The 13,106-nt window shown below is 40.7% G+C and overlaps 1 protein-coding gene across 3 annotated transcripts in view; it reads left to right on the top strand.

Annotated features, from left to right (window-relative positions):
* RPAP1 (RNA polymerase II associated protein 1) overlaps window positions 1-13,106 on the top strand; it is a 39,046-nt gene that overhangs the window by 15,635 nt on the left and 10,305 nt on the right. For all 3 annotated transcript variants that reach the window (XM_082282811.1, XM_082282813.1, XM_082282812.1), the window contains 10 exons: window positions 93-191; window positions 651-752; window positions 1,575-1,742; window positions 4,078-4,260; window positions 5,969-6,103; window positions 6,282-6,461; window positions 8,456-8,613; window positions 9,938-10,108; window positions 10,868-11,069; window positions 12,992-13,101. In XM_082282811.1, coding sequence (XP_082138937.1) covers window positions 93-191; window positions 651-752; window positions 1,575-1,742; window positions 4,078-4,260; window positions 5,969-6,103; window positions 6,282-6,461; window positions 8,456-8,613; window positions 9,938-10,108; window positions 10,868-11,069; window positions 12,992-13,101 — 1,508 coding nt within the window. The remainder of the gene's footprint in view (window positions 1-92; window positions 192-650; window positions 753-1,574; window positions 1,743-4,077; window positions 4,261-5,968; window positions 6,104-6,281; window positions 6,462-8,455; window positions 8,614-9,937; window positions 10,109-10,867; window positions 11,070-12,991; window positions 13,102-13,106) is intronic.

Here is a 13,106-nt window from a genome sequence, read left to right as displayed (position 1 = left end):
CAGCAGGTGATGTAAAAAGTGTTATTTTAAGAGATGAATGGAGTGGACAGCAATAGAAATAATAGTTTTCTCCCTCCACCCTTTTGCTGTAGGGAATGCAAGCTCGATTCAGTTTAAAAGGAGAATTGATTCCCGCAGATGCTGATTTGCCAACACATCTAGGTTTGCACCACCATGGAGAAGAGGCAGAGGTAGGTGGGTGTAATGTAATAGAAAAGGTACACACATTTCTGGTTCCTGTGTTTGATTCGTAGATTCCTTTTGTGTCAAGCTTTTTAGTGACAAAAAAACCCCTTTGAAAAGTGCATTTTTCTTGAGAAACAAACTCCTGAAGACAAGTTGTGTCTGCATGCATTAACTGCATTACTTCCAGAAAACTGTTGATGTTTTTTCTCTTTAATGCTGTTAAAGTTCTGTGGTGTTGGAAAAAGGTGCACGTACTTCCTTTCCTTAAGAAGTTCAATTTTCTCCTGTGACATCTAAGATTAGAATCTCTTTTGCAATTGCCACAAAGTGACAAACAACCTTGGCTTGCACTTTATCTTCTGTTACACAGTATGTTACAGTTAATCTTATTTTAAGGGGCCTGTTTTTACCTGTAGCTGATGGGTGTTTTTGGTTTCTTTGTTTTGTTTCCCCCTGCCGTTTAGAGGGCTGGTTATTCTCTGCAAGAGCTCTTTCATTTGTCTCGCAGCCAAGTTACACAACAGAGGACACTGGCTCTACAGGTCTTAGGTCGTATTGTTCAAAGGGTAAGTCACTTTATGGAATTCCTCCCCATAATTCAAGTTTCTGGTGAGTCAGGGTCCAGATTCTCTGGTACTAGTTGTTTGGTTTTTGCTGTTCAGTGAAGATGAGCAAAGTCACCACAAGGGCATTCTTTTTCACTGAGGATCCTCACTGCTAGATAAGCTAAATGTTGGGATATAACAGAGATGCAGGTTTCTCTGGATGGTTCCAGAGTGTTGTTCTTCCAACAAGTTGTTTCAAGTGCTGTTCAACAGCAGTGGTGCGACTTCAGTTCTCTTGTTAATTTGGATGCAGTTGGGTTTTTTTTAATGTTACTTTTGTGACAGACCTATTCTTGGCATTGACCCTTTCACTCCTGTTGTCTGAGCCAGCTTCATGATGTGCATTTTCTGTAGGAGGTGAGAAAGAACTAAGCCTACTCACAGAGCAATGTTCCAAGAGCAGAAAGCAAAATGAATGCTTCTGTGCACATTTCCACCTAACTTTTGGGGGAAGTGCTAACATTCGCCCTAATGGCACTGGCAGCAGAGAAGAAGAAACATGGTGGTTTTGAGAAGGGTGATGGGGCAGAACGGGATGAAGTCAAAAGATGGGTTTAGACTTTAGTAAGAAGGGTTTCTTGCATTAAGGAACTGTAGCTGTGTGCCTCTGTAGAATGAATGGAGGATAAAATAAGAGGAAGAATAACCTCCACACAGCTTAGCAGCTTTACAGTCGAAGTGGAAGGAGGCAAAGATGCAGAATGTTGAGATGTGACAGCCCAGAGATGTATCCAGCTGAGATGAGACAGCCTTAACCCTGGCTCTGTTTGGCACACTTTCCAGGCCAGGGCTGGAGAGTTTGCTTCCTCACTGAAGGGTAGCGTTCTGCGTCTGCTGCTTGATGCTGGCTTTCTCTTCTTGCTGCGCTTCTCCCTGGATGATGCAGTGGATAATGTCATGGCAGCGTCTGTTGGTGCTCTCCGGGCTCTGCTGGTGTCACTTGATGATGAGGTAAAATAATCATTAAGAGCTTGGGTTTGATTTCATGCTGAGCTGTTTACAGGAATCACAATGAGAAGACATGGTAAGTAGCTTGAACAAAGGTTTACTGGATGTGTTAGCTTAATGGTGAATAGAGTGCCATTGCTGTGCTTTGAGACAGATCATGGAGTGTGTTATCCCAGTTTGAGAGATTCAGGTATCTTTTTTCCCTCCTGTTTGAATTAGCTCTGTCCTATGATTAAATTCAGTGCATGCTGCTAAGTTTCTTCTTCTTTTGGTATCTTTGCAATCTGGATCAGGCCACTATTAATGTGTGTGCCGAGGTTTTTTTTTTTAATATGGTCTTTTATGTTGTTTCTTATTTAATAGTTTTTCTGCTTCTTAACAGATTAAATATTCTCCACACTTTCCCTTATCCCTCATAATAATGCTCTTTTCTTTTTTTCTCATTGTCCATTTTCTGCTGTTCCCATGTGTTTTTGTAATAATGATACATACATAATTTTGCCTTTTCATGTGTTTATTTTCTCATTGATGCTTTCCACCTGTTAGAAGATTAAGACTTCTTTTAGATGTTCAAGGCTGCTAGACAGTCTGGAGCAGCCAGATTAAGATGTACTCCTGGTTGGACAGAAGCTGTTATAGTCTGTTATTGGCAGAGCATGCTGTGGACTGTGTTGCAAGTTCCTTCCTTGAGAGCTGCTTTTGTGCTTGACTGCAAAGGGGCTGGTGATAGAAGAGATGGGGTAGGAGCCCCCTGTGACTTCTACCAGGCCTGTAGAGCTATCCCTAGTGGGAGGCAAGAGAAATGAAGCAGTAGGTAGCTTTCTCCACATTTTGCTGCTCTTCTATCTATGAGCCTAATGAAGTTCTGCTACATGAGGCCTGCCCACCCATTGTAGGTAATTAGTACTATGAATCAGCTTCTTAATGTACTTTTCTCTCTTCTGGTGTTACTCTGGTTTGTAAGTGTTGGCAATGCTCTGATTTTTCAGGTCAAAGCTTATGGCGTGATGTCTTGTGTAAGCAGGGCTTGCTGACTCTTGCTGTCAGAAGCAGCACTCGGAATGCTGTGTCAGTATGTTCTCTAACTCATAGAGTCCTTCCTAGAGTCTTGTTTTGCTGAGTTTCAAAAGGTCTCTGAGAAAGCGACGGGGTTGGAAGCCTGGCCTTCTGCTCCAGGATTTGTAAGACAAATAGGATTTTTCTGCACTATAAGCACAGAAGATCAGCACACATAAAAATCGTGCTCTCTGAAAGTTTTGTTCATCCATCAATGGCTATGGGAAGGAAGCAACTTTCTTTTTGTTTCCTCTGAAGATCCATCTACTTCATCTTAGTTCTTTTCCTTCTCTTGGTGGAAGGAAGACTATAGTCCCAAACTGTATTCCAGATAGACTCATGGCTTCACCCCCTCAAGTTAGGCCTCTTCTGACCATGCCATTCACCCACCATCTTTAGTTAATATTGTGATGGGGTTTCTTTGGTTTTTTTTTAGTGTCTAATAATAGCTTGTGCTTCCTTGGTACTTGGCAATTGAAGTCTACCACTACTTTTCTGACTAATGTGGTATTTGTTTCTGATTGTGGGTGCAGGAAATGGAAAATTATGGCAGTTATTAAGCAATGCAAGCATTTGATTTGGCTATCTTTCATATTCTAAAACATTTTGGGGGAAGTAGGTCTGTTATGGGAGCAATCCCCTCTGAAGAATTGAAACTATTATCGTAGTTGGGCTATTACCATAGAACTTGAGAGTACCTGACAGTGTCATTAGCTGTGAACAAAAAAAGAGGGCTTTCTATTTGCTTAAGCTGAGGAATGTTCAAACAAAAGTGAAGCAAACATGAACAAATACACCAAGCAGTCTTTATTTTATCATATGAATTTTTGCGTGATCTTTCTGTATTACTTGTGACCTAAGTTCCACACAGGTTCAGAAATGGGAATAGAGCCAATAAATACCAAATTTCAGTTTAATGCCTAAAGCCTTGGTGGTTGGTTTATTTATTTATTTATTTATTTACTTATTTATAATCTTAATTTTTTTTCCAGCTAAACTAAATTTCTGTTATCTGTGTAATGAATTTAATTCACATCGCGGTAATTCTTTATAATGGTGTTCCAAGTCTGTGTGTGTCAGGCTAAAATAATTTCCCTGAAAAAGCATTGAATTCCACTTGTACATGTTTAGAATACCTTTTATTGTGTTCACATTTTCTTGGGATTATATGGGAATCAATAAAGTATTCCATATTCAAAAGCATCCCCAAAAAGATTTTGTCCTTGTCTTTTTGTTATTCTTTGTGAGAATTTTATTTTATATGCTTCAACATTCCCTATAGAAATATCTTGATTGGACTTTCTCATGGTACCAAGGGATGGCTGCATTCCCCTTTGTCCCTAACAATGAGGAGGAAGAAGAGGAGGAGGAGGAAGAGTTAAATGGAACAGAGAAATCTCAAGATAAAAAATTAAAGGATGAAAACAAGCCAGACCCAGATGTGGCCCGATACGATGTTGTAAAGGTAAGCACAGAGTTAGTTTCTTTTTATGAAGGTAGGCTCAGCACAGTGCAGTGTGTGCTGTTGAAACACCTACTCTCCTGTGCATGCTGGACAAGAACATTCTGAACAAGAATTAGAACTCTTGCCTGGCTCTTCGTTCTTATGTTTCTGCTATATATTAACCAGGAGGATAATTTTATCGGTCTCTAAAAATGTTGAGACTTGACTTGTGGGATTTCAGTGTAATTAATATCTCTTAATTTCCTCTCGGGAGTTCAGCAACAAACGCACTGATAAGACTTGCTGAAAGGCTGCACAGAGACATGACTTTCAGGCTCATTTACTTGGGTTAAAAACGAAAACGTTCCAGCCGTTATTAAAATGTCTGTATGCACTTTCTTAAAGTTAAACAAGAATATTACAGCTAGATAGTTCAGAACTAGCAGATTTGTACAGTGATACTCTTTTTTTATTTGACATAAGGTGGCTACTTACCATTTCCCTAAATGTCATATTTGCATTTCTCAGATTAAGAGTTTTACAGCATTCAGAAGGAATTCCTCCCACATTTTAAGCCTAATCCCATATTTTTGATATGAGATCTAAAAATAGCAAACTTTGTTATCTCAAACTCAGCCTTGGTGGAGTGAATGCACCCTGCTGCAATCATTAAAATATGTGATCACATCACTTATTCCTTGTGCTTGAGCTTGTGTTTGAGTGGCATGTGGTCTAAAAGCATCACTGGGTGAATGAATTCCTGTACTTGGGCATTTGGTCTTGTTTAGAGGCTTCATGATTTCAGATGTGTTCTGCTAGGTGTGGGGCACTTTTTAAAAAATGTAATGAAAGAGTCGTAGATAGACAGGAGATCAGTTAGTGATTCTGTAAACAGTTGCATGGTTCAGCATAATTCAGCTTGTTCCAAGTGGCCTGAGCTCAGAAGGTATTTGAGATAAAATTCCCCTCTGTTCCCGTTACTGTGCAGTTCCATTTCACATCTGCTTATTGGCTGTTACTACCCAATTGTTCCACACAGTTGGAAAAGGAGTATTTAAACTAGCTGCTGAACATGGTCAGGCCTAGAGTTACAACTTGCTTGGCTGCAAATTTTTAAAAGTATCAGTAATGCGAACTCGGGTATTATGGATTTGCCTTTTCCCAGAACCAGGAATGCATCACACTGTTTGTTACGTAAACTGATGATTTTTTCCTGCCACCGCCGCTGATGATAAAAAAAAAATCACATCATCCCTATGCATCTCTTTTCTTACTGCAAAATAAATTCCTGTCTGTTCTCTGTTTCTGTCAACTTCCTCTGACATGACAGGTACTATCAGACGGAGTGCTGCATTAGCTGGAGGTGGTGTCTAGCCAAAATTATTCAGGAGCATGAGAACCTTCTTCACCAGCAGTAGGTTTTAACAGTCTTTTATAGGGAAGGTTATTTCCCTGTCATTTAGAGTTTTATACTCTGGGAAACACAAGTATCCAAACTCTCCATTGGTCTGATTCAGAACAGAAGTTCAGTTGTTCCTGCTCTGTTCAGATAACTCTTGCTCATTTGCCAGCATAGTTGCAAATCCACAGAAACTTATTTATTTCATGACTGCTAATTTTAAAACAGTCTCTGCAGAAGATGTAATCTGCTTTTGGCTTCCAGCAACTGAAGTGCAGAGAGTACTTGTTTAGAGCATAATAGGTTGGGTTTTTTTTTAACATCTTTCAGGGACTTTTGAAAACACGGATCCAGCACCGGCTGAGGTACATCCTAGAGGTGGTGCGACCTGTTCCAACAGTAGTTCTGGATATACTGCACATCCTCATCCATATAGCAAGGCACTCCTCTGAGGCATGCAGCCAGGTAAATCTCCCACTTTATAGGAGCTTGGGAATGATAGAGAAAGGTTTGGAAAAGGGAAGAAAGATCAGGTGAAGTTATGGCACGGAGATCAGACAAACATGTCTGTTTTGCATGTCTTCTGCATGTCTGCATAACTCCATACCTTTAGTTATTTGTGCTCCCTTCCATTTCTCTCCAGCTGCTTGACTGTCCTCGGTTGATTGAGACCATTGTCAGGGAATTTCTCCCTACTCAGTGGGATCCCAAAGTGGCTGAACCAGGGTTTTTACTTACCAGTCTCCATGGAGTTGCTTGCGCCAGTGCTATGAAGTTCATCAGGGTGTTGGCATCTGGAGGCCGAAATGCAACAGCCAGGCTGGTGAGTGGTTCTTGGAAGAGCTCTTCTGCTTGCAAAGGCCTTTGTTCTTTATGCCTTACTTTCTAAGTAAATACAGAAGACTAACTGGAGGTGACTCTGAGCTGAAGCTGAAGAAATCAGTGTGAGGAAGGTGCATCAGTGTGTTTTGAAGGAATTGTTGACAGCGTCATGATAATGATGCTTCTCCTAAATAATGGTAGAAGAACTGTGTCAAGCTTTACTCTGCTTTTTTATGGTTTGCATAGTGCACTCATGCAAAAGTCACAGAGCCTAGCATGGTAATACTGACCAGGAGCAGATGTTTAGAGCATGTATTGATGTGTGCTGCTCTGTACTCTTCCATGTTTCAGTGATAGGCAGCATAAGACTGTATAAACCAGGGACATAATCAACTATCCTTTTGTTTTACAACCCTGGTTGAACTTTTCTGACATTAATTTGACACTAATTAACTCTGAGATAATTTGTCAGTGTTTTCAGCTCCTCTTAGCTTCTGGACAGGTTTTCCACTTCAGAGATAATTGCATTTCCTCATATAGGTTGTCATGCTGATACTATAAGTGCATGAAATCTACCAAGAGCAGCACTCATTACAGTGCAAAGAGCACTTCTTAAGGTTTTTGCTTCGGTATTGTTAATAGCACCTAACAAATTGATGTCCAGGAAATTGCTCGTATCAACAGAACACCAGCCTGTGCTATAAAATATAGGGAATAATGATGGATAGTGGGATATTTAAAGACTGTAAGTGGTACTAGGAACATAACAGAGTAAAATTCAGATGTTTTTCTGCTTCAGGCTTTGTGTACTCCAGGTATTTCAAGGCATGCAAAAATTGCTTAGACGGTTCCTGACACTCAGGCTTTGCTGCTGTTACACTCTCATATGTTCTGTTACATGCACTTAAATGTGGGAGTGGAAAATCATAAAAAACTAAATCAGAACCATCAATGTAGGAATTTATTTTAGCTAACAACAAAGTTCTTCCATCTTCCTCCTGGAAGTAAATTTGACTTTGTCCTCTGTTCTGTAGGAGAGGTGTCAGAATTTATAGTTTTGACTCATCAGCTCCTTTGCTTTCTTGCTGGTGTGCATTGATTTCCCTACAAGATGTCTCTAAAGCATTTGAAATTTAAATTACCTATAATATGTCCTTGTGCTGTGAAAAAGACCTTGTTACCTCATTTGTTTAGACAGAGCACATAGAAGCTTTTGTATGTGTGGGAGAAGGAAAGTGAAGCTCTTTTTTATGGTTAAGTAAAAATACCCAGATGTAGGGGAGGATAAAAATTATTTCTAGAGAACTGCAAATGAGTCATGTCATGCTTAATTGAATACCAAAATAACCTCAGAACATTTCTAAGGCATCAAAATTCTATAACCTTATGAAAGTAATAGGCAGGAGGTACCCTCTGCATAAAATAAACACTGAATTATAGAGAGACTTAGGTTGTAGAACCTCTGAAACCCATCTAGTGTGACCTCCCCAAAAGAATGTCAGCATCAGTTCAGTACTTTTGTAGACATCGTTTTACACAAAGTGTATCTTTACATGTAATCTTGACTAAGAGAGTTGTATTTATGACTATTTAAAGAAGGATAATCATATATTTTTTTAAAAAATCAGTTAAATGCTGCAGAGAGCATCCAAAACAGGAGTGTGTGGGGGATAGACAAACCTCCATCAGAAATTATTTAGGTGTAGTTGATTTGTGTTAGGAGTGTACTAGGTACCGCTAGGCATCCCTTCCAGGAATACTTCTCTCTAAATAGCCATTGACCATTTAGTGATCCTTTGTAGTCTGCTCCTTGAGATTGCACAAAACGAAAGCAGGTTTGAGCAGTGCAAGAAAGAGTTCAGAATGAACTGAACTGAATTCTGCAGCTCTTTGTGTGTGTCAGAGCAATGAGGTAATGGTGCATGCAGCTGATGCCCCTTGTCCCTTTGTCTTTTTTGTTCTTCATCCTTTTCTTTTGCTTTGTTTGTTTTACAGCTTAACAAATTTGAAATGAAGAGTCGGTTAAGTCGCTTTATTGCTGAAGACCCTGTGGATCTGCTCCTGCCGAGGGAGGAAGCCATCAGGCTGAGCACCGAAGCCTTCCGGCTGTGGGCTGTGGCTGCTGGCTATGGGCAGGCCTGCGACCTCTACAGGTACAGCTCAAAGCTGGAGAAGTGCGGGTGGAGGGCACAACAGAGATAATGGTCATCCTGCTCCAAAGGGGCAAAGAGAGGCATCTCCAGGCTCAGTCTCTATTCCCCTTCAGGGTGTCTTACTTGACCTTCTCTTGCCTCCTGCAGTAAAACTCAGTTTCTAAAGGTATTTATGCTGAGTATTCCCTTTTTCTGGTTGTTCACTATCTCCTGTGTTTAAGCACTTCTATTTTGTTGTTTCTTCTTTACAGTGGGAGACCACTGTAGCTTTTTAGGGCTGCATCTTTTTCCCCTTGAAGGGATGAATAATCTATGCTTATATGACGTCAAAACACATGGTTTGCAGTGCACGCAGGACTGAATCTGCTTGACCTAGGGGCAGTCTGTGGGCAGCAGTCATCATGCTGAGTGGGGCAGACTGGTGCAGACAAACTGCACAATACACTGACTTCCAGTTCAGGACAAGTGCTTGTGCTTGACTGCCAAGGTCTGCACTGGTGTAAGTCTGACCTAGCTCAAGCATTAAACCTTCTTCCTGTAGTTACATTGAATTGGAAGAAGAGGGATGGCTATGGAGTTGCTCTGAAGTAGAGTAAAAGGGAGGCCAGTATTGAGTTTCAGAAGGGAGATACTCATCCACAACAGCATTTTGTTTTCTTTGGCACAATCTGGTGTATGACTTAAAAAGAGTAAAAACTGTATATACTATTTTAGCACTGTGAATGTTGAGGAAAGAAACAGCAAAAGATTTCTTAAAGTTGCAAGATTATAAGTGTGACTGAGAATCTGAGAACTACTCCCCAGCAAGAATAAAATAAAAGTAGTTTTTTCAAGAGATAATCAGAGTGCTTGGAAGCAGTGTATTAGGTAGGTCCCATTCAGATGAAATTGGAATAGCAGTGGTCTTCCTTTGTCATCTTTTTTCTGCATTGGTTTAATTTTGTTATTGTGGTGGTGGTGGTGATGGTTCTCATAATCACATTTTAGCAATCTTTATAAATAAATGATTTGAGAGTGTAAAGAAGATAGAGCCAGATTCTGCCAGTGGAAAGTGAAGAACCAATGGGCGCAAATGGAAACACAGGAAATTGCACTGAAGTGTTTTTACTGTAATCTTTACTAACTTTACTGTAAAAGTGATCAAACACTGGAGCATTGCTGCACAGCAAAATACTGAACTCCATTCTTGCAGATATTCAAAATCTGACTGGACATATCCCTGGGCAATCTTGCTCTTGCTGACCTGGCTTGAACAGGGAATTGAGGTACAAATGATCTCCAGAGACCCTTTCCAACCGTGTATGTTCTGTAATTCATACTACAGTGATCTCTACCCTGTGCTGGTGAGGATTCTGCAGTCCCTGCCGGAGTTGCTCAGCAGGAAGAGCCCTGGGGTTGAGTTGTCTGTGCAGCGAGCTGCGGCAGTGGTTACTCTGTTGACACATGTGACACAAACAGCAGGCTACACGGCAGAGCTGCAGGCCAAGTTGAGCAGGTAGGCGCTCTCTGTCACCATTCTGTGCACCTCAGTTGTTGGCATCCTGTCTTTCCTTTCTTGGTTTGGAGACCTGGCTGTCACCTTTTTCCCCCACCCCTCATTTGGAATCATTTACTGTCTCACATGTGAGCCCCTGCATGGTGGAGTGTATTCCCTCTGACACAAGCTCAGAAGTAGTGTCTGGTCTGACAGCTGTATGCCTGCTGGCCTGGCCAGAGGCAGGAGTCAAAATCTACATGAAGCTAGAAAGGGCAGAAACGGTGCTGTTAGCCAGATGCCCTGCTGAAGGGAGCTAGGAAGCTGCTTTGACTTTCTCTTGGGAGTAAAGAAAGTAAATGCCCTGAGGTTTGGAGGAAAGAACCTCTCTGCAGAAGCTAAGATGGGTCAGGATTAAGAAGTGATTGGTTTTGATAGACCTCGAAGCAGTAGGATTTGCTGCAGACACAGGTACTTTTTCTAGAAGGCAATAAACTCTTTAACTAAAGCTGAGTACTGAGATAGCATTTCTGGTAAAGCTAGAGCATGGCTCAGGAGAGAGTAGTGCACAAGAATCTTCATCTTTTGTAAGTACATTCTACATTTATCCTTTCTGCCTAAATTATTTAGTCTGGGTTGTGGGATTATGGAAAGACATTTCCCCCCTATTTATGCTGTTGGATATCATTTTCCAGACTACATCTTTCTATTAATATTGATAGAGAGACAGTTGTTTGACATTTATTTGCTATCCTATGTCATTCTTCCATTGTGTTTCAGCAATAACTCAGAAGGTAGTGAACCTATTCCACCTCCTCCACTAGCATGGAATCAAGTGTCAGGCTTACAGCCCTTCCTTGAGACAAGTCTGAAAAAAATCCTTCAGGAGATATCCCAGACAGAAGCTTGGCAAACTCTTCAGCCTCTGACCACAACTTGTGTGATCTTCTTGGGAGTTTATTACAGTGCTTACAGCCAGCAGGTAAGGCCTGAAAATACAGGTTGTCTTCTCATCTCACCAGCATCAGCTCGTGTATTACCTCTGAAAACTTGAACTTACAGGCAGTGCTGAAAAAGACCGATATTGAGGCATCTAGCCGAGCAAAGATTTTGTTTACCACAGCTCATATCTAGGCTGCATGACATTCAGGGTTACATAAGTCTGCTGACCCTATATGTTAGCAGTGCCAAATACCTGTCTTCCTTTTTTGTCCTTTCATCCTTTGCGATCAGAGTCTCAATCAAGGTATGTGGTAGTGCCACGATTGTTCTGATTTACCACAGAGATCCAAAGCATGAAGCAAATACAACCTAATTTAATTTGGCAGTCCTTTTTCCTAGTGGGATAAATCAAGTCATGCATTTTTGCATTTGCTTTGGTCTGAGAGCTTACATGTGGACACCTACACTGCAATCATCTGGGTGGAAGATTGAGCATTAAGGGTCGTGCCGTATGAACTTTGGATAGGAAATAATAAAGATAAATTTATTTGTTGCCTCACTGACGTTCAAGGTCAGATTCTGTAACACACAGCTGTAGTATGTGATCATCGTTTAAAGTGAGTTTTCTGAAGGTGACACATCAGTGTGATGCTGTTGAAGAATAATGTCTTACATTTTAGCTACCTTAAAGATTCATGTTCTAAGGATAAATGCAATTTTCCTCTTTACTGCCCAACTGACATGTCTGAGTTCCAACTTGGGAGAGCTGTGTTGAAGGTGTTGGGGTAATTTAATGGCTGTAGTTATTCACACTTGTGCAACTCCTCTGAAACTTGACAAAAGCAACTGAGTTTATTAGCTATGGCTGGGGTGGAAACTGCCAGTATCTCTCAAAGATGTCTTCAGTGCCCCAAAGGTTGGTGTACCTTTCACATACTGTGATTATGTCCTGAGCATTAGAGAACCAGGACAGCCAAGAGGTTAATGCTCATTTTTAACATCTACAGATATCCCAGAAGAGTGACTGAGGAAACAATTTCTTGAGTTCTTGAATTGTGCTGGGTTTTTTAGTTTCCACTTAAAAAGGAGTTCAGTCATCTACCTGTGGTTAGATGATTAAAAAAAAATTGTACATAGCATGTTTGAATAGATTAGTGCAAAAAAAATTAACCTGTATAGTAATTAGATTAGTGTATACTGGGACCTTCTTGGAATATTTTTGTTAGACTATCAAAAACTAAGGTTAACGCCTTCACAAAGGTTTTACTGATTTCTGGAGGTGGATTTCACCTGGGGGAAAATCATATTTTACGTAATAGAAATGAGTATTTCTGTATCCCAAAGCAGCATTCGAATGAAGATAAAAGGTGTTAAAATTTGCCAGCATGTTCCTTCAACCTGGAATATTGCTTACTAGGGCCAAAAGAATTTGGATGATTCTCTAAAAGCCACAGTTCCTCCTCTGTGCAGTGTTCATCCACAGTCATGCTTTGGTGGGTAGGTCAATCACACTTTATGCAGCTTATTTTAAAAAAAATTTTTTTTTTTTTGGAGACCCTTATGGTACCACTCAGCTTTCTCAAGGTAGTTCTGATCACCTTTGTGTCATCTTCAATTTAAATAGAAACATGTAGATGGTATGGGGAGGGGGTTTAGCCAAGTTTTCATTTAGGGGGAATCTTGATTCCAGGGATCCCATATCTTGCTTCCAACCAATTAAGAATCTCTGGCATGCATTTTAATATTTGAGTGTGAGAACACCTTGAGGTGCCAGCTGTCAGCTTCCACACTATGAGCAGTGAGGCCAGCTCTAACCTAGAGCAGTACCACTATGTACGTGATGGGGTCTGGCAAAAAGATAATAAACACAGAGGAAGCAAATAAATCAGTCTGTCTTTTTGTTATCACTGGATGCTGTGGTCATTCACTCTCTTTTTCTGTCATTCTTCATGTCTTTTACAGCCATCAGTCAATCCAATTGACTGCTTAGAGGAACTGGAACGTTTGACATCAGAGGTGCTGCAGCCCCTTCTCAGCCAGCCAGCCATAGACAGCATGTGGGACTTGCTCAGGTAAA

This window comes from Coloeus monedula (assembly GCF_965178545.1).
Source record: "Coloeus monedula genome assembly, chromosome: 6".
NCBI classification, from domain to species: Eukaryota; Metazoa; Chordata; class Aves; order Passeriformes; family Corvidae; genus Coloeus; species Coloeus monedula.
Note: the sequence above shows the minus strand (reverse complement) of the source record. Positions and strands in the feature narration are given on the sequence as shown.